A 20,760-nucleotide genomic window follows, 5' to 3' on the forward strand; every position below is an offset into this window, starting at 1 on the left:
TAAAGTATTAAGTTGGACGAGAGTGAGACACTTTTGGATTCCCGATATCCCCGTCTAGATCCACGTTTCCACGTGATTTGATGGGATTGGACGTCTTCACCCTTTTGTGGACATCTGAAATCCTCTCAACTTTATGATTCTCGGACGGCTCCGATTGACGCGGTGCCGATACCCCCGGAGCTGCTCATTGGCTCGAGAATATCCATTCTCTCCGCAAACCCAACCCCACAGCCCATCGGCTCCGATAGACCCGGGACAGTAGCCAAAGAAACGGGGATACTACATGCAGACGAATGGATTGCCCCTCTAGGGTCCATAAATATGTAACAAAATCCGACGCGCTTCGAGTTGCGACGTCATTTAGTCATCTAGTTCAGCACTCCGGTATAAAGTACGCACAATAGAAAAGCTGCCCCAACCTTCTTGATCCGAGTAATCTGGACTCATACCGTCAAAACCCCCATTCCACCATCATGAGTTCTTCTCAAGATAAACAGATGGCCTTACAGGCTGATCCCAAAAGGCCCGATTTTATGAACCCCGAGGTCTTTCGCAGAAATACCCTCCCTGCGCGGTCTTATCACATCCCCTCAACATCTTTACTTCTCAATGGGGCCTGGGAATTCAATATGTCCCGGTCACCACCGGAGGCACCAGAGCCCAGCGAGAAGGCCTCCGACGAGGACTGGTCTAGTATCAACGTTCCAGGCCATTGGCAGTTGCAGGGTTGGGGAAAGCCGAATTATACCAACACACAATTCCCAATCCCAGTGTGCCCTCCTTTTGTACCCACCGAGAACCCCACGGGTACATACCGTCGAAAATTCCAAGTGCCGGCCGAATGGAAATCCGACAACACAGAGATACGTTTGCGATTCGATGGCGTCGATAGCGCGTACCATGTTTGGGTGAATAAGTCCTTGGTCGGGTATGCGCAGGGCAGTAGAAACGCCTCTGAATTTGATGTCACACCGTTCTTGCAGGAGGGTGACAATGAAGTGTTTGTGCGGGTGTATCAATGGTCAGATGCTACATATATTGAAGATCAGGATCAGTGGTGGTTATCAGGTAAGATTTAAATTGTGATATGTGAGGAATGGAAAGAGAAGTCTGCTAATCTTGAAGTATCACGATAATAGGAATTTTCCGAGACGTCACATTGATTGCGTTCCCAGCCAACGATCGTTTGAATGACTGGTTCATTCGCACAGACCTTGATCCAGAGTACAAAAATGCCACGCTTCTCGCAACGATCGACTACCAAGTCTCCGAGCGAAGCACTATTGCGCTTAATGTGATTGAGTCGGTGGAAGGCAACAGTAATGTCATTACTTCCACAGAGCACAATGTAGAGCCAGCAACATCTACAGTTGAGCTCAGCTTGCCTGTTGCAAACCCCCAAAAATGGACTGCGGAGCGGCCGTATCTGTATGAAGTGGAGATGATCCTGGTAACTCCCGGATCCAACAAGACGTACAAGACTACACAGCGCATCGGTTTCCGCAAAGTCGAGCGCAAGGGTGGCTTTATCACCGTTAATGGGAAGGCTATTCAATTTCGTGGAGTCAATCGACACGATCACCACCCGCTTTTGGGTCGTGCCGTGCCAATGGACTTCGTGAGAAAGGATCTTCTTATCATGAAAGCTCATAACATCAATTCCCTCCGCTGCAGCCATTATCCCCCGGACGCTCGGCTTCTGGACATGGCTGATGAGCTGGGTTTCTGGGTTATTGATGAGGCCGATCTCGAATGCCATGGCTTTTATGATGCTGTCTCACGTCCAATGGACATTGACGAAACCCTTGGCTACGAGGAACGCAAGGCAATGACCTTCCCCAAGTGTGGTGCCCATACGTCAGACAACCCTGTGTGGCGGGCAGCCTACGTTGATCGAGTTCACTCACTGATGCAACGAGACAAAAACCATACTAGTATCATTATCTGGTCTATGGGAAATGAGTCTTTTTTCGGCACATGTCATCGTTCCATGGTCGAGTATGCCCGGGCCTTTGACAGTACTCGCTTGATTCACTACGAGGGTGATATGGATGCGGAAATCACGGACATGTTCAGCTACATGTATCCAGAAATCGAGCGGTTAAAGTCATTGGCAGCAACCGAGGGAGTGTCAGAGAACGGCGAGTTTGACAAGCCTATCATTCTTTGCGAATACGCTCATGCCATGGGTAACGGACCAGGTTTGCTTACGGATTATGAGAAATGCTTTGACGAGACCCCGCGTTTGCAGGGCGGTTTTATCTGGGAATGGGCAAATCACGGCCTATACGTCGAAGGAAACGAGAAGAAAGACGGTTTTTATGCATACGGTGGTGATTTTGATGACTATCCCAACGATGGAACGTTCGTCATGGATGGTCTCTTGAACAGTGTTCACCAACCTCTGCCAGGTCTGCTGGAGTTGAAGAGAGTTTTTGAGCCAGTCAAGCTGGAAGTCCGGGGACAAGTCTTGGCCTTGAAAAACCGGTACAACTTCTTGGACCTAAGCCACCTCCAAGCGTCATACAAGCTGGAATCATTTGACAAGCAGTAAGCTGATAACTCTCGTTACAATGAATTGATGATAAGCTAACCTTTCGACTCAGAGCAAAGATTCTGGCAACTGGATCGTTGGAGCTGCCCATTGTGGCTGCTGGGCAATTTGCTGAGATTTCTCTCCCCACAGAGCTCTTCCAATATAAAGCCCATCCAGCCTACTTAACCGTTACACTTGAGCAGAGAGGAGCGGTTGAATGGGATCAGGGTGCCTATGTCGTTGCTTGGACACAGGAGTTGGTATCTAAGCCAACGGAAAAAGTCCCGGTCAATAGCCTGAGCTCTGCACAGGAACTTATCTCAACCAAGTCCACCAAGACAAGTGTGCATGTCACCGGGGCCAACTGGTCCTTCGAGTTTGATCGAATTAGGGGACAGCTCAAAAAGTGGACACTGAACTCGACTTCTATACTTGAGCCACATCCAGACACAGGGCTTGCCATAGTGCCGGGTTTCTGGCGTCCTCCGACGGACAACGACGTGGCTTCCGCCATGCCATATTGGAAGCGATTTGGAGTGAACTGTCTCACAAACCAGTTCCGGTCTTTCAATATGTCATCAATGGAGCATGGGAGTGTTTGCATCGAAAGCGAGACGTTCCTCTCGCCCCCAGTTCTTTCCTGGGGATGGAAATGCGCTACGAGTTATATCATCCAACCCAATGGCTCATTGGCTATCACCACTAGCTTGAAACCCACTGGAGCTGCGCCGACAACTGTTCCTCGAGTTGGTCTCAATGTCTGTGCAAACTCCAACTTGCAATCCGCGCGTTGGCTTGGGCTTGGTCCTGGGGAATCGTATCCCGACAAGAAAGCTTCTCAGAGGTTTGGTTTGTGGAATGTTGATAACATAAAATCCCTACACACAGATTATGACATTCCACAGGAGAATGGAAATCGTGTAGACACTGCCTGGGTGGAACTTCGCGCTGCGAATGGCACAGGATTCCGCGCAAGCCCGCAGGAAAGTACTGTGGTGAATGGAGGAACGGCAAGCCTAAGCTGGGCGGCTAGCCAGTACTCTGATAAGACCATTGAGGAGGCACGACACCCTTGTGATCTGATCAAAGATGATGTGATATTTGTGAGGTTGGATGACAAAGTTGCAGGCGTAGGCAGTGCGGCCTGTGGGCCCGGGCCTATGGATGAGCATTTAGTTAAGGTACAGGATATGACCTTTAGTATGCTGTTGGAACCTGTATCGTTGTGATAGCGACTTGGGTGTTTGTTTGTTTACCATACGTATTTCACACCATTCATTGAGAATGTTAAATCTGACAGCCTTTTCAAGTTTTTATGCCAGTAAATATCTTAAAAACCAGGCTAATGCACAATTCCTTGTAAAATCTAGGACAAATTTTGATAATGAACTGCCCATGACTAGTCTCATTTCAAATTTGCCCTGCCTTGTCAAGATTTGAGGTTGCTAGGGGCTACGCTTGGGGCGACGTTCGGGGCTGCACTTGGGGCTTAGCCGCCCGCGCCTTCCCCGAGTCGTGCATAGCCTAGAATCTTTGCGCTAATACTATCTATGTGAACCTGGTATAGATTTACGTTATAAAGAGGCTTACGTAGCAAGTATTGCTTCCGAATCTCACGAGCATGGCCATGGAAGAATGAGGTTGTCAAAAAAAGAATATCCTGTCGCCCACGTGTAGGCCTAGGGTTGTGGGGGGCCATGGGAAACTGGCATCACGTGGCCCGGTGTTGGCATTCACGACTTTTCCGTTCGTGTGTTCACCGCTTGCGCCATTGATTCGCTCAATTGCCAATAGAAGCTCATTGTCGAAGCTTAAAGTTGCCGCACCTCCTTGATATCAGTATCCCGACTCGAGATGAAGAGATTCAGGGCGGCTCGAGCGGTCCGTTTCACATTCTCCGTTGTCGGGAATCAGCCAGTTGGGAACATCGAAACTAACCCAATTCATAGTGCGACTCGTGCCGTCAGCGCAAGACAAGGTTAGTCATGTTATATATGAATCTGTGGCGTATGATAATTGACAGACTTGATAGATGTGATGCGCGGGATCCTTGTGGGCCCTGTGTAAGCTTAAGCCAAACATGTCTATACGGAACAGAAGCGATTTCGTGAGTGAGTGGGTGTCATTTTGAAAATCCGCAACTAACATCGAGTTTAGAAGAGGGAAAAGTGACATGATCTTGGATACGGTCTTGCGAATGGAAGCTTCCATTGAAGAACTTAAGGGCATGGTTGTGAGTAACGAGTGACCAATCGTTAGCTCTTACTGACGATAAATTCTAGGATATGGGTTCCGGCTCAAATGTAATGGGTGGCATACAGGCCAATTCAACGTCTCCTAGTTCGACGATCACCCCGAGGTCTCAGGATGCACGTCATCATCCAGGCAGGTGCAGAACCAGGGACCCCACTGAAAGTGCTGTGCTTTCGTCGGGCCATCTTTCCTCGGCAGAGTCGCTGTTGAAATGGACAGTGTTTCGTGACCATCCTTCTATACTGGAGGAGGCAAAGTCCTCGTTTTTGTCGCTCGAATATGGACGATCGTCATTTCAAAGCAAACTTTATGGCATATTCCCTAGCGTGGGTTTGTCAGATGTCAAAAATATGGTAGGCATGTTCCAACGCACATATAACTTTTGGTTTCCTACAATCAGCTTGGAAGATCTGAAATCCTTGCAACTAAGAATATGGCAAGAAAATCTGGAGCCTAGTTGTCAATCATGTCTCGCGTTGTTGGTAATGGCCTTGGGTTGCGTTGGGGCTTCCTTGACAGAGGAAGAGGACGGTTCCGAAGACAAGTCTCAACAACTGAAGCTCCAGGGGGCATCATGGTTTACTGCCGCAATGAAAATGCTTCACTTGGCTCACATTGAGATGAATGTGGAGGCATGCCAATGCCTCCTGCTGACTGGGTATGATAATATTGTTACGTGCTAAAATGGCCAATGCAGACAGAATTGACCAATCCCTAGTCTCTACTTCTCCTTTTTGCAAAGACCGCTGCAAACATGGTCTTATGTGAACAGTGCGGCAACTCGCTGTCGGTTCTTGCTCTCTTGCCCCTTCGAGAACCCCGAGCGTGATGATCGAGAACACATCACCCGAATATTTTGGTCGTGCTTTGTACTAGAAAGGTAAGAAAAGACGATAATACATTGCCCTAATTACCGTCTGACTAGAAATAGCAACTATATCTCCGAGTTGCCATCGCTTCCGCAAAACTGTAATGCTGAAATTGAATCAATATTCTCTCTTCCGGGAAAATTCCACTCACATGAAGCTATCGAAGATGAAGAAAAGTCGACCTTCTACTTCCTTGCATCGATAGCACTCCGTCGTCTACTGAACCGAGCTCACTATATGCTATACGACCGTGACATTGGCCTTCAAATTGATTCGAACAACTTCTACTCTGTGAACCAAGAACTTGCTCGCCAACTGCAAGACTGGTATCACACACTACCTCCAAGTCTACAATTTTCTGAAGACGGAAAACCTGCAGATGATCCGCATAGTGAGTATTTGAGGCAGTGGTACCTTAGTTGTCGAAGTGTAATCTATCGACCTTATCTGGAATGGGCTCTCGCTAACCCATCATGGGATCTCAACAACAACCTACGTGTGCTTGATGGATGTCGGGTTGCTCTCGACACATGCCTGTTCAAATTAAGGTACATGAAGCAGGTGCCATATACTGTCATGGTAGATACATGGCCATGCTCGCTTTCGTAAGTGGAGTTTCGAACTATTCTTGGGTATTGTGCGTCAATTCTGATACAATAAATTTTCTCGTTAGACTCGAAACAGCGATGTTGACACTCATGGGCGGCTTCTGTCATCCACAGCTAACAATGCAGCTTCGTCATATTGCCTTGCTAGAGCTAGGGCCTCACCTGCAGCAGCTTTTACAACGATGGATGACGATCCACGGATCTTCTGTTTCTCCTGGTGTTGAGAAAGCGTTGAGATTGATCATGAAAGCTCACCAGTTCTTTGAAAGCAAAAGTGCAGAATTTGCTCCTTCCCAAGTGGAAGAACAGCATCTTTCTCCTCGGTCCCTTCGAATGTCTCTCAGATAGTGCTTTGTCAGTCACCCTTTTGTAAAGGCCGAGCAAGCTTCGAACAATCAGCATAGCTGGGAAAAGATGTTTGGACTCCGAGCTAGCTGAAATCATCTACAAGGCGAAGTGGTCGAGGAGCATGCGTGCTGGCTGAAGTCTCATCACATAGATGCTGGCCCTGCCGCCCAACATTATTGCTCTCACTCATAGTCAGTCGCTGCAGGGTTCGCCGCATTGTTCCCCGGCAATCGTGTGTAAGCAGAGTCAACGACATTGGAATCTTTTAGAAATACCCCGAAATTTGTCATGGATCTACTTTCAGCGGAAAAGGGGCGCATGAAGAATGAGCGAGACTCCCAGATCAGTGTGCTAGTAATGCACATTGCCTTGGGAGTCAAATAAAGAAAAGGTTTCATTTGATCACAATCAAAAAACCACCTTGCGTGGATCACGTTCCAGCATTTCTTGGGGGCTGAGAGTCTTTGCTTTTCCAGAAGGGACCAATACAAGAGATCGGCACTGCTATCGATGCCCTCTTTGGATTCCCATCAGCGGGCATGTTTCAGCCATTTGTCAAAACTCGTGGTTTCTCTACAAGTTCCTCTTCTTCCGCCATTCAAACCTCAATTTGGCATTTTGACACCACGCTCTCAACCACAAGGTCCCCCTGATGGGAGAATTGGAGAGCAAGGGCCAAGTACATGATGAAGAAAGTTGCTCTTTTCGGGATTTCCGATGAATTCGTCCATCAACATTCTCGCGACTTCCTCCTGGTATCCATCAGGAATTGAGTCGTATCATCACTTGCCTAACAGGAATAAACCCTTCTACTCACCATCTAAGGCTCCCTTCATCGGTGTCAACCCAAAGTCTTGTTCGCCATGTTACGCGAGGCGGCTCGTAATTTCGGTGATTCCAATGCGTACTTTTGATGGTTTCTTTCCTGAGAATCACCTCATGCGTCCAGATACACGTGGAAACTGGGCTTAGCACAACCTTTCAGAATAATTCTACATAGATACATAGCTAGATAGGATTCTGCGATGGGATCTCACTAGCGTTTTGCTAACGCTTGTTAGTCTTTACCAGACACCTCCATATCACCAACTCTGCAAAGCCTGCCTATTCAATTCAACTTACTGTTCAGGGCTATCTCTTTTTTCGGACCTCTTGAATACACTGGCTGAGGGTCTGAGTAAGAGCTATTGTCTACAGATAGACCAGAAACACCAGATATGCGTCTGCGGATATACGCAGGTCAGTAAGTAGTATTAGCACAAGGCACCGATGTTTGGAATATCACTCATGCACACTTGAAATTGAATTTCGGCTGAGATGTTGCATCTAATACTCGGGTTTGATCTGAAAGTTGGTACAATTCAACCATTAGAATGCAGAACAGTTCAAGGATAGAGGAATCTATCCAGTCGCCTAGAAGAACAAGGGTGTGAAAAATAAGCGCCCAGCCACTGTATGATAACGGCGATGACGGAAAAGGTCAAAAGTCTCCAACCACCTACTCGACCGATGATTCGAGGTCACGTTCCGTCTCACCTTCCATATTTAGCGCTCGCGTAGCTTTAGCCGGTTTCCTACTCGGTCTTCTCTCTATTCATATATTCATACATTCATCGCACTTATGCATTTCCTGCGGCATTAACATTCTCAGCATGATTTCTCTCCGCCCAAACCTTGGCCTAGATGAAACCACTTCAGTCTTTGGGAAGAGATGCCCCGAATACACAGAAAAGACAGAAAAGGAAGATTCCAGCAAGAAGCCTATAAAATATCAAGGCCAAGACCCTGAAGCGAAAGCAAACCCCGTCGATGTGCCAGATCTACACCCTGCAATGACCAAGGCGATGATCAATATATTCCGACAGAAGGGAAACGAATATCAAACTTGGATCAATGACCCAGACGACACCAACTGCCAAAGGCCATGTATTGTTTCGCCTTCGACATTAAAACTGGACGACCTGATACAGCCATCCGCCGACGGGAACCGATGGGATGCATATTTCAATGCGTGGGTGGACGCACCCGAGGAAATCGGGGATCCCTGTCTACTCGATCTCCCCACTGGACAGGATTATCACAAGCTATATCTTCGAAAATTAGGAGTCGAGAAAGATGGTTCTGTGGGTTGGAATAAATACCACGGACGTGTGGCACATACTGCAATCTTCGCTGATAACAATGTCAGACTTGATGGTCCTCAATGGTCGCAAATTGCTCAAGCTCACTACCAGAGCTTCTTCGATATCGAATCTTTGAAATATGTCTTTCGGATGACGGTCGTCAATGAGGAGACACATACCTTTGTGGATAAGGTGCTTTATCCAAGATATGGGCTTGAGCTTGCTGGAGATAGTCAACTGAGAACTTGGCTATATGATACTGATGAATATCAGGAGATTATGGGGACTCCGTTGGGAAAAGCTGTCGGTGCCCTGGTTTTGGGGGCTTTCCCTAGAGGTACACGCTGCATTATTCAGATTGTTACTTGGCAGTACGTTGGAGATCTGCAGATGAGATTTGATATTTCACGGGTCACTTTAGGCCGAAACTAATCGAGATGGCTCTATTTTGAGCCTTTGAGCAAGACGTGTTTGTCTCCAGAGACTTTCAGATGTGATTATTCATGTGCTCCTCCGGTGATTAGATCTAAGTGTTAGAGTTCCTGTATATTCTTATAATTCCAGAGCTTGTAAAGTCTGGAAAGCCCAGTGGTGTTACTACTCTGAAATAGTTGTTCAACTGTATTTCTTCCAGTTGCCCTCGGCCAGTGAAGACTTCGGAGTTGCTACAATGTCATTACTTTTCTTAAGGAATTAGAGGAGGCATAAGTAGTATGAAGAAGCAATCATGCATTTTTGAATTAAATTTTGAACCACAAATTGCTGTATGGATGGGAAGGATACTCTACGCAAAGACACTCTACGGTTAGTAGGTCTCTTTTTTCGGGGGTCAGCAAAACCATATGTCGCTGTTCATCGCCGGTTGAAATTCAAGAAGCGAGACTGTATAGAATCCAGTGAGCATCACAATCACAAAGATGTCAAGGGTATATCCACTTACCGCCAAGAACAAGATAGCCAGGTTGGACACAATGAACGCAGCAAAGATGCCCAGATCCCGCCACCTGTTATCAAAGGCCATGCTGAAGGTCGCATAGAATTCATCTCCAAGTTTGTACGCACAGTACTTGCAAGCCTGCACCGCATCATCCACAATGTATCCCTTACCACCACGGTCAAAGAATGGCTTCATGTACTCCCCGCAGGTGAGATTATCAGGGGCATTGAAGAGGTTCAGTTCCGATTCTGCGCAAACCACATCCCGACCATGCAGCTCTGTCACGACCATTCCGCCGATCAGACGGGTGAATGGGTCGAGCTGGTATAGCCACGCACGCCAGAATCCTGGCATCTGCGGCTTGGGGATTGCAACGCCACAGAATAGAGAGAAGATAATCACGATTGGTGGGTTGAACTGAGACGCGATGAAACTGTTGGGTGTCAGAGCTGAGATCATCTGGCCCAGAGTCACAGAGAACATCTCCGTAATGAGAATTATGAAGAACTGGTAGCCGGCTCGGCTAGACTCGGTTTGGAACCCGGGGATGTAGTACAATGGGAGGAAGAAGCAGACGGCGCATAGGAGACTGTAGGGGATCTCGGCGATAACAAGTGACAGTGCAAAGGCGAACTGGCTGTATGTCTTTGAGGCTGATTCACGGTAGAAGATTAGACGAGCCATGTCGTACCGCGGTTGGACCATTTGTAAAATGATCGCAGGCAGAACAGTCACATTGAAAATGACGAAAATGCGGTATTGAAGCGAGGATCGGGAGTCGTCAAGATTCAAGAATACAAGACCGGTGATGATGGAAATCACCACATGGGTGTAAAGCCGGGTAAAACCATAGTTTCTCGAGCGCCAGAATGATAGATTGGTTCGTCGACCGACTACCTTGATCTGGTGCCAGAGAGGTGAAGCGTACTCTCTATCCACCTTACTATCATCATGGTTGTCCCGAACAGCCTGCGCACGAACTTCCTTGATCTGGATAATTTCCTTTTTAACTGTCTCCAGCTCAGGAGAAGTGCGCCAAATGTCGCCCCAGTCACGGTCTCCGATACGACGTGTCTGACCAGCACCGATGGCATCAAGCATCCACTCAGCCACGTTAGAGTCTGGAGGGCACTCGGCCCCATTGCGGCGGAAGTAATCCAGCAGAACCTGGGAGTCGGGGCCAATGTCGCCGTGATAGATACATTCGCCTCCCCTTTGGAGGAGAAGCAGACGATCAAAGCTTTCAAAGAGAGCGGCGTTGGGCTGATGAATGGTGCATAGAATAGCCTGGCCTGCTGCTGCTAGTTTCCGAAGGAAACGAACAATGTTCCAGGCAGATTGACCGTCCAGACCAGATGTAGGCTCGTCCAAAAACAGGAGCAGTTCAGGCTTTGCCGCCAGTTCGACGCCGATTGTCACTCGCTTTCTTTCTTCAACCGAAAGACCGGTTTCAGGTGTACCGATGATTGCATCTGCCAGATTTTCAAGCTCCAAGAGGGTTAGGATCTCTTCCACATAAGCGTACTTTTCAGATTGTGGGGTTTCAAATGGCTGGCGCAGATCCGCAGAGAAACGCAGCGCTTCTCTTACTGTTTGCATGTCCTCGTGAACATCAAGTTGCTCTGCGTAAGATGTACCTCTTTGGAATGCGGTGCCTGGTGGCTTCCCGTCGACGAAAATATCGCCGGTAACCACACCAATGTTTTTTCTTGCCGCCAGCACGTCCAGCAGCGTTGTTTTTCCTGCACCGGATGCTCCCATCAGCGCCGTCAATTTCCCGGGTTGAACATAACCATAAACGGAGTTCAGAAGACGCCGGGTACCAGAGGGCACAGGCACCTCGTAAGAGACATCTTCCCAGGTGAACACAGACTTGGAGCTAATATTGAGGTTTGATCCTGCATCGGATTCAAGAGTTTTTGCCTGTCTGCTTGCCTTCTTCTTCATTAAAGCCTCATTTAACTCTTTCCGCTCTGCGTTTTCTTTTTGGTAGAAAGTGATGGTCTTGCCGCCTGCACCAAATTGAAGCGTTTCTCCAAAGTACAAGTTCGAACAGAGGAATCCAATAATCAAAGCAAGCATAATGCCAAAGTTTCGCCAAAGGTCACCTTTAAGATAACTAAAGCTTTGTGCAAGGTAGTTGGAGCCCGGGACAATTGGGGACCCAGGCTTGCCTCCTGCTAGGGTACAAGCCTGGTGTGCAATGTCGCCGTAACCAGGTCCAGTTGGGACAAGGGAGTCCGTCGTACATGTCAGGGTAAGATGCTGGAACTCGTTCACCATCAATGCAGCGAATCCAAGGCCAAAAGGGTTGATGAAGTAAATCCATCGCAGCCACACCTGGGCGCCAGACCACTGAATAAGATATCCGGATGTCAAGACGAAGAATGTAATAATCACTGATGCGAACTTGATGGCATAATCAAAGTCAGGGCATAGACATCCGACGGTTCGGAAAAACACTGTCATAGTCACGTAGCCCTCCAGAATAATCAAAACAAATATGAAGAACGCTCCAGCATCCAGGACCAGCCCGCACATAAAGTACACGATGATACTGAATACGAGAATCCTTGCGATGGCAAACGCCGTGTCAACCAGAATTTGTGCAATGAAAAGTGCGCTAGGTCGGTAGAATGTGAAAGAACGGTGCTTGTTGACAATTGAGCGACCCATCATTGTGGCTGCAAGTTCTGAGAATGCTTGGAAGCCGTTGAATAGCAGACTTATGAACAAAAGACCTCCTCGAGTAAAAGCACCGGCACTGGTCTTAGGTTGATGGAGCCATACGGTACCCAAGATGATGGCGATACCAACTGAGGTAGCCCAAGAGACGGACAAAGCAAACTTGTCTTGCCATTTGAGGAGGAACTGCCGTTGCATCAAAGCCCAGATTTGCAAGTAGAAGGGGATTGAGTATACAGATGATTCAGAAGTGAATTTGCGCTTTGCCTCTTTGTTGGCGATCTCAAAGTCATCGTAGATTTTCTTTTCCTTCTGAATCTGGGCACGGTATGCTTTCATTTCCTCTTCTAGCGTTTCACTAAAGACGGATTTGTCAAAGGCCTCGACTAGCGCTTGTGGCGTAGATGGCACATCGTCAGCACTTCTTCCGTCTTTAAACTCTCTCTCGAAAGGGTCGGTGCATCCCGTCAAGTAGTCAGGGGTGGTTTGGCGAGGCTTTTCGCGGAAGCCGAGGTCTTCGAAATATGATCTTGCTTCGGATGTAGGACCGAAAAATACTTGACGGCCATTATCAATCACGAGGACCTTGTCAAACTGTTTATATATGTTCTCGGAAGCTTGGTAGAGTGACACGAAGGTTGTCGTTTTGTAGATGTTGGTCAAAATCCGCAGTGACTTCGCGAAATCGAGGGCAGTTGAGGCATCCAGGCCACGAGTGCTGTTATCCCACGCCAGTACAGTCGCAGATGTGATCATCATTTCTGCGATTGACACGCGACGCCGCTCACCTGTTCCAGTCAGCTTCAAATCCCATGGAGCTGCATACTCAAAATATGATGCTTACCCCCAGAGACACCACGAATAAATTGATTGCCGATCACTGTATTGGCAGTGTGCTCGATATTGAACATTTTTAGAAGCAGGTTTGTCACTTTCTCTTTGAATTCAGCTTTCGACACACCGAATGGACGTTTCCCGGGGGTTTTCGTGTCGAGGGCGAATCCAAGAGTTTGTTTTACAGTCAAGGTGGGCTGGTGAATATCATCCTCTTGATTGTACACGGCTTCTCCGCGGAATCGTTTGGAGAAAGCATTCGCTTCAAAAGGACCGTAAAGTACTTCACCATCAACGCCAGTGTATCCAACCCGTTGATTCGCGATAACTTTGAGGAAGGTGGTACAGCCTGATCCGGGACGCCCAAGGACCAAGACCATCTCACCGGGCCGTGTGAGACCCCGGAAGCCCTCCAGGATGTTGTATTCTTGGCCTTTCTTTCTCCAACCGAAGAGGTCAATGAGCGTACCTGGCAAATTGAGGAAATCGATGATTGCGTCGGGGAATGTTTTGATATATGTCTTGACACCACCCATTCCACGAACTGATAAGTTGTTCCAAATCACGCCTAGGAGGACGGTCAGTACCTGCTTGTCCTCTGATTCAGGGGTCGGTTTACCAACCAATATGCTTGTCTTTGATTCCAGCCTCTTCGGAGGCAACACGATCTCCGCGAAGAGTTGCCTCCAGATTCCATGAGTCATCCGAGGCCATAGATCCCTCGATATCGGCTTTTTCAACATCTTGAGTGGTAACTCCCATCTTGGATACTCGTGATTCTTGTCTGGATAACCTGTGGGCTTGATGCGAGATGTTGGAGAATTGTTTGCTCAACTCCGAAAATTCTTTTTCGGCGGTCGTCACATCAACTCCAGTCTGAAAGGAGACATTGGCCGGCGTGTTGGAGATACGAATCTCTTCCAGCTGCCGTCCATAGCTGTTTGACTCTAAAGTATCGGCATCTGATGTGCTGCTCGTCCCCGCCATGGCCAGCTTGTGGTCCGGCTCGACGTTTGTCATTCAAGATCTTTAGGTACTCCAAGGGCCGATCTCGTTATCAAACTCTCCACAAGCACGTTCACGGGTACTGCCCAGAAGAGTGTGAAATTTTTGAATTACTTTTTGAAAAGATATAGAAAAAAAAATCAAGATAATGCCAACTTTTGAAGCCCCTGAAGCAAATCGTTAAAAGAAAAAAAGAAGCTAGAAGATAATGAAGAAGCTAAACCCGAAGGATGCTTGGCTTGAGTCAGGTAGCATCTAGACGTACCTTCAAGCCTGCTCCACCTGACGCTAACTTTTTCACAAAGATAACAAAAATAGTTATTTCGGAGTTCGGAATGAAATTGCACCCAAGAGAGTTCCCCTAAAGGGCAAACAAATGTGGGGGTTAACCCTACACGGACGGCATATTCCGCGGTGGAGGGACCCGATTCGAAGATGCCAAGCAGACGGGGTCCTAAATGGGCTTAAAGCGTAAGGGTCGATATGACTTGTTATGACTCGTGATCAGGTAGTTGTGCTTATAAATTCAATGCAAGCTTGCAGAAGATCTTGTTCTAGAGCAAAAATATCGATCTGGGGTGTGGAGAGAGCCAATTAGTGCCCTCCACTTTACGGGGTATGTACGCAGGCAACGACAGCGAATAAATATATCGAACATGGATACACCCTGGATGATAGAGAAGTCCGCGTGGAGTTTTTGCCTAATATCGTGTTGACTAGAATATAATCACTTCGTAAAGAGGACCTATATTGTACTCCGTGCATTGCGGTTTGGGATGGCCATATACCCTTCAATGTATTAACACTTAGGCAACTGAATAGTAACCTCGAAGTTTCTTTCACGACTCGAAAAAATAAAAAGAATTGGGACATGAAAAAATGTTTCTGGACCCATTACGCCAGCACTCATCTGGTTAGGTCCGGGATATCTTCGGGTGACATTATAGGCCGTTTTTCGTACCCAAAGGCCAATGTCTCGATAATATGACATGTCTTACCTTGCGGGCATTTGCTCATGATATACTCCTTACACCGTACCCCGTACCCACTTGATAGGCGAAAATAATCCATGTCTTTACTAAGTACCATCCCCACGTGCAGGAGATGCGCCACCGTGCATATTCGAGTTCGGAGTTTGTCGACCAATCAATCTGAATATTCCCCAAATCCATTCTCGCTTTATATACCGGATTTAGGCAGTGGCAATCTCCTCGTGGTTTTGCTTTACCACGCTTAGCTACTTATGTACTTGGGCATAGACATATGCTCAATCGTTGAAGGGAAAATAGCCTTTTTATCAGGTGTATCTCGTAAATCTGGCGCTAGTGACTGCAAATCTAGCTGAACCCTGTCTTTGATACCGAATTTCAAAGATTCGCTGGTGCATCTTTCCACTTGTGCGAAGGTAGATGATTTTACGGCAACGTGGCGGCAAGCGCAATACAGATCAACAAATCGCCGCTACCGAAAACCATGCGTCCTTGAGTTTAACGTGACCGCCATGTGCATGACCAAGTTCACCACCACATCGACGCCATACTTATGGAATGTCATTCGCACGTTGCCCACTTAAGACCGGGGTAGTAGGGTCGAAGGATCTATTGGGCGGAGAACGCATTAACGGTTAACCTGACCAACGGCGCAAATCATTGGAACCGGCTCTTTTCAAATAGACATGAACGCCTGGACACCCTTCAGCCAAGTAAGATATAGGGGCGGAGGCATTATAATCGCCGATTTGTCGCCGATAGAGGCTGGACTGGGTGACTTCTGACCGGGCTTCCTGCAATGGCCTAAAGAACAGATCTGGTCTGATGCTATACTGGATCATACCTGATGAAATACCCAAGGATTAACTCACCAGCGTGTGGAGGTTTCATACGGTACATGGGGATGTGCGCTTGGCAGTTGAAAGTTGCCAATCGCACAATTCGCGCAGCGGGTTCAGCCAACATAAACTAAAGCAGTTATCGCACAAATGCCGCAGGTATGAAAATGGATGGAAGAGGGAAGGGAAATACGCATTGAATTCTCTGGGAAAGACAAGTTTTGGTAACTCACCCATCGCCTCTGGTAAAAATATACACGTATATATTCCTACTGTCGTCTCCCGGTCTGTTCCCCTCCCTCTATATCCTTCTCTTTCCATAATCTCAGAAACCCACAAGCGAGACAATGTCAAGTCAACATTTTATTTTCAATGTCCAGATGGGCTGCGGCGGCTGCTCCAGCACCATTAAGGAAGCCGTTCAAGCCCTAGACGGTGAGTTTTCTAGCGCTGATTGGGTATGATCCGCTGCTTGTCATCATGGCAATCATTTTCAGAGCACTAACGTAGTCATTTATACGTTACAGGTGTGCAGAATTACTTTATTTCCCTAGAAGAGCAGACTGTTTCAGTGGTGGCCGAACCTTCTCTCTCCTACGAAACCGTGCTGGAGGCGATGAAGGCGAAGGGCAAGAACGTGCGCAGCGGGGAGGTAAACGGAGTCTCTCGGGCTGTTTAAAGCTGGGAGATTGCTGGTCATTTTTGGCTCCTAGAGAATCTCTGTGCATATTCGTACTTGTCTTATCATATAGTTCTACCCGACCTTCATGAAATTTACAATGGAAAACACGTCCACTTGGACACTGTTTCAGCAAGCCTAGCCCCGGTTCTGGTCAGCAACAATAGTCAGATGATAAGAACTAGTCTGTTTGTAAGCTAAAGTACCAGCGCCCTTGCCTTTACATATGCCATAATCTCTAAGCATGCGTGACTGATGTTCATCTCGCGAGCAAGATTCGTACTCTGTTGATATTTCATTCTATCATGATCTTGACATTCACACTATTACAATATAAAATAAATGCCCACAAATAAGCACACGACCCATCTCTGAACCAGCGACCATTAATGACAGCTGTGCTTTCCCTTGCCATCGACCTTTCCCCACCGATTCAATTGCTCCCAGGCCAGCAATCCGACACAGATCGAGATACGCCACAGCATTCTACGACTGAGTCCCTCGCGTCGCACGCCCCAGAGAAGGGTTAGAATTGAGATCGCAAGAAAAACATTTCGTAGTTTCTCGATGCCAGCCGTGGCCACCGAACCTGCAAAGAGAAAATCTAAAACAGTCTACAAATTACAAGTTAGTATATGTATCCAACAACCCGGTAACATAGAAGGGACCCTACTGGTAGCCAACAGCACGAGGATGAAAGCAATGCGGATCCCTCCGGTAGATATTTGACAATTAACTGAAATGGTCTTTGTAGGAGAGATCCATCATGGTGATGAGGCTCGCGCGATAGGTTGTCTGAGGGTTTGTCTGAGGTACAGTCGCTGCATGACATGTTGAATATATAAGAATTTGAGAGAAAATGAAACCACTACACTATGTTTTCAAGTTCATAGGTCTATAGATATATGGCTGCGTGAATTTCGCGTCAGACCCACAAGGGTCTGTTTTCCCCCTGACTAGTGCCAAGGCCCGCTAGTATGTATACAGGATAGCATGTCTTTTGAGTGCAAACAGGTCAAACAAGTCAAACAGGTCAAAGGCGTGTCACCCTTTCCCGAAGTGTCACTTGTGTACGGAGTACTCCGTACGCCTCCTTTGTCTGTTCTGTAGTCCCAGGGAAAAGGGAGAGTTCGATTTGGCAAGACATAGTGCAAACTATATTTCATGCCGTTCTGAAATTCAACACATTTGCGATCTTCTGTTCTATGGTCAACATGCTCATAAGTCTACTACCGTGGCACAATTCTGGCATCCCTAGAGTAGACCTCCGCATAGATGAATCAAAGAAACTAAAGGAACCTCGGGAAGTAGCGAATACGTCAAGCGGCTAAGACTTCCAAGATTTTGATGCAGATACAATGAAAACCTCATCCTTTGTTGTGGAAGTGACAAGGCGGACATCAAACCCCCGCGATGAGGCTCTGTCAATCACAGCCTCCCCGACGTTTTTAGGGGACCACCTACAGGTACTTAAGGAACATTTCTGTCCTTTTCTTACGTGTAAAACAACTTTTTTTTTGTAACTTCCATAAAAATGGCCCCACTCAAGATCGTGCTGGAGGGCAAATCGTCCATCACCCGCCAACCGGAGCGAGCTGCCCTCGTCTTCGTCGTCCAAACGAGTGGACCAAGCCGAGAAACCGTATCTCAGGAGGTGACTGGTACATCTAATGAGATCAATAGGCTGTTCAAAGAGCTGTCACCCAAAGCGGAGACTGGCGAAACGATTGCAGGCTCACCGGTGACCTCTTTTTCTTCCACCTCCCTACAGACACGATCTCAAGTGCCGAGAGATATGTCGGGCGAGCCTCTACCTACAGTCTACACCGCGACTATCTCGCTCAACGTACTCTTCCAGGACTTTAAGAAGCTTAACGAAATCGTCGGAAAGCTGATTTCTTACCCCAACATCGAGATCAAGTCCCTCGATTGGTGTCTCACCGAGGCGACGCAAAAATCCCTGAATTCTGAGTCACGCGAAGAGGCAATGCGCGACGCCGTTCGAAAAGCAAACGACTACGCTAGGGTCATTGCAAGAGAAGTCATTGCGGTGGAAATCACCGAGTTGGGGGGTGGAGGACAGTTTGAAATGAGAGCTGGGCAATACAATTCATATATGCATATGCAGCCAATGCAGCAAATGCAGCAACAACAGATGGCTCAGGCAGGAATACGTTACTCGTCTTTGGTTGATTCCCCTGCCCTCAACTCGAATGCCCATTTAGGTGCTTCCTCGGGCCTTGATTTGAGTCCGCAGTTAATTCGGTACAAGAATTCCGTGCAGGTTGAATTTCAGGGCATAGACATTTGAGATATGTCTACATACTTCAAGAAATTTTCAAGCTACATTTACTTTCGTCATCTTAAATTCCACTCATGACTCTGCATCAGCTGCATTGTAATTGGAAGAATACTAGAAGCAACCGAAGCATTCAAGTGTTGCGATTTTCACATCGAGACGGCGATCATGCACGAAGGCCAGTCATTCCATATCTTTAGTGAGGCCAAAAGCGAAAGTCGAAACAGTCGCACCAGTTTCGAGTGTATACGTAAGTGCACGTGTGAATCCTAGACACTACCTAGGTACCTACATAGGTAACCGCCAAGACCTCCAACTTGTGTTCTTCTATTATTTGGTCCTATTATTTGGTCCTCAAAAAGCGCTGGAAAGGCACTAAAAAGGAATCGAAATGCCATCTCCCACTGCCTACATCCAGTGCAAATGTACTAGTGTCTAAGTCCAGGTCGATCTTGGACGATGATGATGGTGACCCGTATCTTATGCGCGGTGTCTATGGTGCAATGCCAATTGATACATCTACTGATATAGAGTCATTGTAGTTTCTATTCGTGAATCATAAATTACACTGATACAATTCCTCGAGTATAATGAGGAGGATGGACTCCACTTCGAGATTCTCGGAAACTACCGATGCATTAAGGTAAAGTGCAAAGCGCAAAGCGTCTATACGGAGATCTCCTTAATCTGCGTCTCGAGTTTCTTCATGTCACCACCAACAACGCGGTTGACCTCCTTGCCATCCTTGAACACCACAAAGGTGGGCATAGCGTTCACGCCCAGTTCCTTCGCGACGCCTTGCAGCTTGTCCACATCGACCTGAATGAAACGAACATTTTGGTACTGCTCGCTCAGCTTTCCGACAACGGGGGCGACAGCCTTGCAAGGTCCACACCAAGTTGCGAAGAAGTCAACGACGACGGGGCCGGAGGAGGTGAGGGCTTTGAAGATGACTTGGCTGTTGGGCGGATATTAGAATTTAATAGCTTCGAGCGCAGAATCAGGAATTACTTACTTGTCGATCTCGGTGACCTTTCCGTGAGACATGATGGTTGCTGAGCCTGAGTTGCGAGACTTAAAGAAGAGGCGAATAGCTTATGAGGGGTTAGTAATTGGTTGTTTATGTTGCATGTAGCCCAAAGATATCGTTGGATGTGGGCAAATGTCGCGGGAGATCTTGCATGGTCGTACTTACCAATATATAGCGCAGCGAGAATTGCAACAGTCGTGTACTCCATCTTCAGGTGTCGCGGTTCCCAGGTTCTTTGGGTGGAGCGGCGTGTTATTTGGCATGGCACGTGACGTGGAACTATGCCCTATCTAGAGGTACGGGATCACGACATTTGAGAAATATTGATTGGTCTCAAAGAGGTCCCAGTAAATGTCTTGCTACAATTAAGCTGGATCTGGGCGTCCGGGTTCGGGAAGTTTAATGCCACTGCCAACAAAGGCTTCTGCCACAACCTCTAGACCAGCGACCATCTATTCCTGGCAGGACTTTATATAACTTGTGTCTTCTGAAATCTTAAAATTGGAAATCAACGAATTGATATTTCCTATAGACGTCAGATTACATAGCACGAATCTGACCAGACGAATAGTGATACGCTACTTTTATATGTACGGTGTACTCCGTAGTCCATGAAGCTAAAAAGGTAGTGGATATATAAATGAAGTGGGTCCAGGCCTACATACCTCATTTTCTCGATAACAAGCTTCGCTGGTCTGGGGGAGCTTTAACTTGGCAAGTTTTTCC

At 47.3% G+C, this 20,760-nt stretch overlaps 8 protein-coding genes across 8 annotated transcripts; 5 read left to right on the plus strand and 3 right to left on the minus strand.

Moving 5' to 3' along the window:
* Window positions 1-473: 473 nt before the first annotated feature.
* N7500_006830 (putative beta-galactosidase) lies at window positions 474-3,765 on the plus strand (the record flags this gene model as incomplete). The annotated part of the gene is made up of 3 exons (XM_056677974.1): window positions 474-1,068; window positions 1,140-2,550; window positions 2,607-3,765. 3 exons carry the CDS (start codon window positions 474-476, stop codon window positions 3,763-3,765), a joined length of 3,165 nt encoding a protein of 1,054 aa, XP_056532974.1.
* Window positions 3,766-4,616: 851 nt separating this feature from the next.
* N7500_006831 (fungal specific transcription factor domain-containing protein) lies at window positions 4,617-6,614 on the plus strand (the record flags this gene model as incomplete). The annotated part of the gene is made up of 6 exons (XM_056677975.1): window positions 4,617-4,643; window positions 4,689-4,769; window positions 4,819-5,447; window positions 5,508-5,669; window positions 5,721-6,263; window positions 6,332-6,614. The coding sequence occupies 6 exons, from the start codon at window positions 4,617-4,619 to the stop codon at window positions 6,612-6,614; spliced, it is 1,725 nt and encodes a 574-aa protein (XP_056532975.1).
* Window positions 6,615-8,266: 1,652 nt separating this feature from the next.
* Window positions 8,267-9,169, plus strand: N7500_006832 (uncharacterized protein; the record flags this gene model as incomplete). Its single annotated transcript, XM_056677976.1, has 1 exon — window positions 8,267-9,169. The coding sequence occupies one exon, from the start codon at window positions 8,267-8,269 to the stop codon at window positions 9,167-9,169; it is 903 nt and encodes a 300-aa protein (XP_056532976.1).
* Window positions 9,170-9,589: 420 nt separating this feature from the next.
* N7500_006833 (putative ABC transporter) lies at window positions 9,590-14,213 on the minus strand (the record flags this gene model as incomplete). Its single annotated transcript, XM_056677977.1, has 4 exons — window positions 9,590-9,619; window positions 9,678-13,147; window positions 13,204-13,761; window positions 13,817-14,213. 4 exons carry the CDS (start codon window positions 14,211-14,213, stop codon window positions 9,590-9,592), a joined length of 4,455 nt encoding a protein of 1,484 aa, XP_056532977.1.
* A 2,160-nt stretch (window positions 14,214-16,373) lies between these two features.
* Window positions 16,374-16,705, plus strand: N7500_006834 (heavy-metal-associated domain-containing protein; the record flags this gene model as incomplete). Its single annotated transcript, XM_056677978.1, has 2 exons — window positions 16,374-16,461; window positions 16,554-16,705. 2 exons carry the CDS (start codon window positions 16,374-16,376, stop codon window positions 16,703-16,705), a joined length of 240 nt encoding a protein of 79 aa, XP_056532978.1.
* A 386-nt stretch (window positions 16,706-17,091) lies between these two features.
* On the minus strand, window positions 17,092-17,537 carry N7500_006835 (uncharacterized protein; the record flags this gene model as incomplete). The annotated part of the gene is made up of 2 exons (XM_056677979.1): window positions 17,092-17,319; window positions 17,379-17,537. The coding sequence occupies 2 exons, from the start codon at window positions 17,535-17,537 to the stop codon at window positions 17,092-17,094; spliced, it is 387 nt and encodes a 128-aa protein (XP_056532979.1).
* A 702-nt stretch (window positions 17,538-18,239) lies between these two features.
* On the plus strand, window positions 18,240-19,016 carry N7500_006836 (SIMPL domain-containing protein; the record flags this gene model as incomplete). Its single annotated transcript, XM_056677980.1, has 1 exon — window positions 18,240-19,016. The coding sequence occupies one exon, from the start codon at window positions 18,240-18,242 to the stop codon at window positions 19,014-19,016; it is 777 nt and encodes a 258-aa protein (XP_056532980.1).
* A 654-nt stretch (window positions 19,017-19,670) lies between these two features.
* N7500_006837 (thioredoxin family protein) lies at window positions 19,671-20,242 on the minus strand (the record flags this gene model as incomplete). The annotated part of the gene is made up of 3 exons (XM_056677981.1): window positions 19,671-19,962; window positions 20,020-20,098; window positions 20,200-20,242. 3 exons carry the CDS (start codon window positions 20,240-20,242, stop codon window positions 19,671-19,673), a joined length of 414 nt encoding a protein of 137 aa, XP_056532981.1.
* Window positions 20,243-20,760: the final 518 nt, after the last annotated feature.

This window comes from Penicillium coprophilum (genome assembly GCF_028826855.1).
Source record: "Penicillium coprophilum strain IBT 35676 chromosome Unknown utg000004l_segment0_segment0, whole genome shotgun sequence".
In the NCBI taxonomy this organism is placed as follows: Eukaryota; Fungi; Ascomycota; class Eurotiomycetes; order Eurotiales; family Aspergillaceae; genus Penicillium; species Penicillium coprophilum.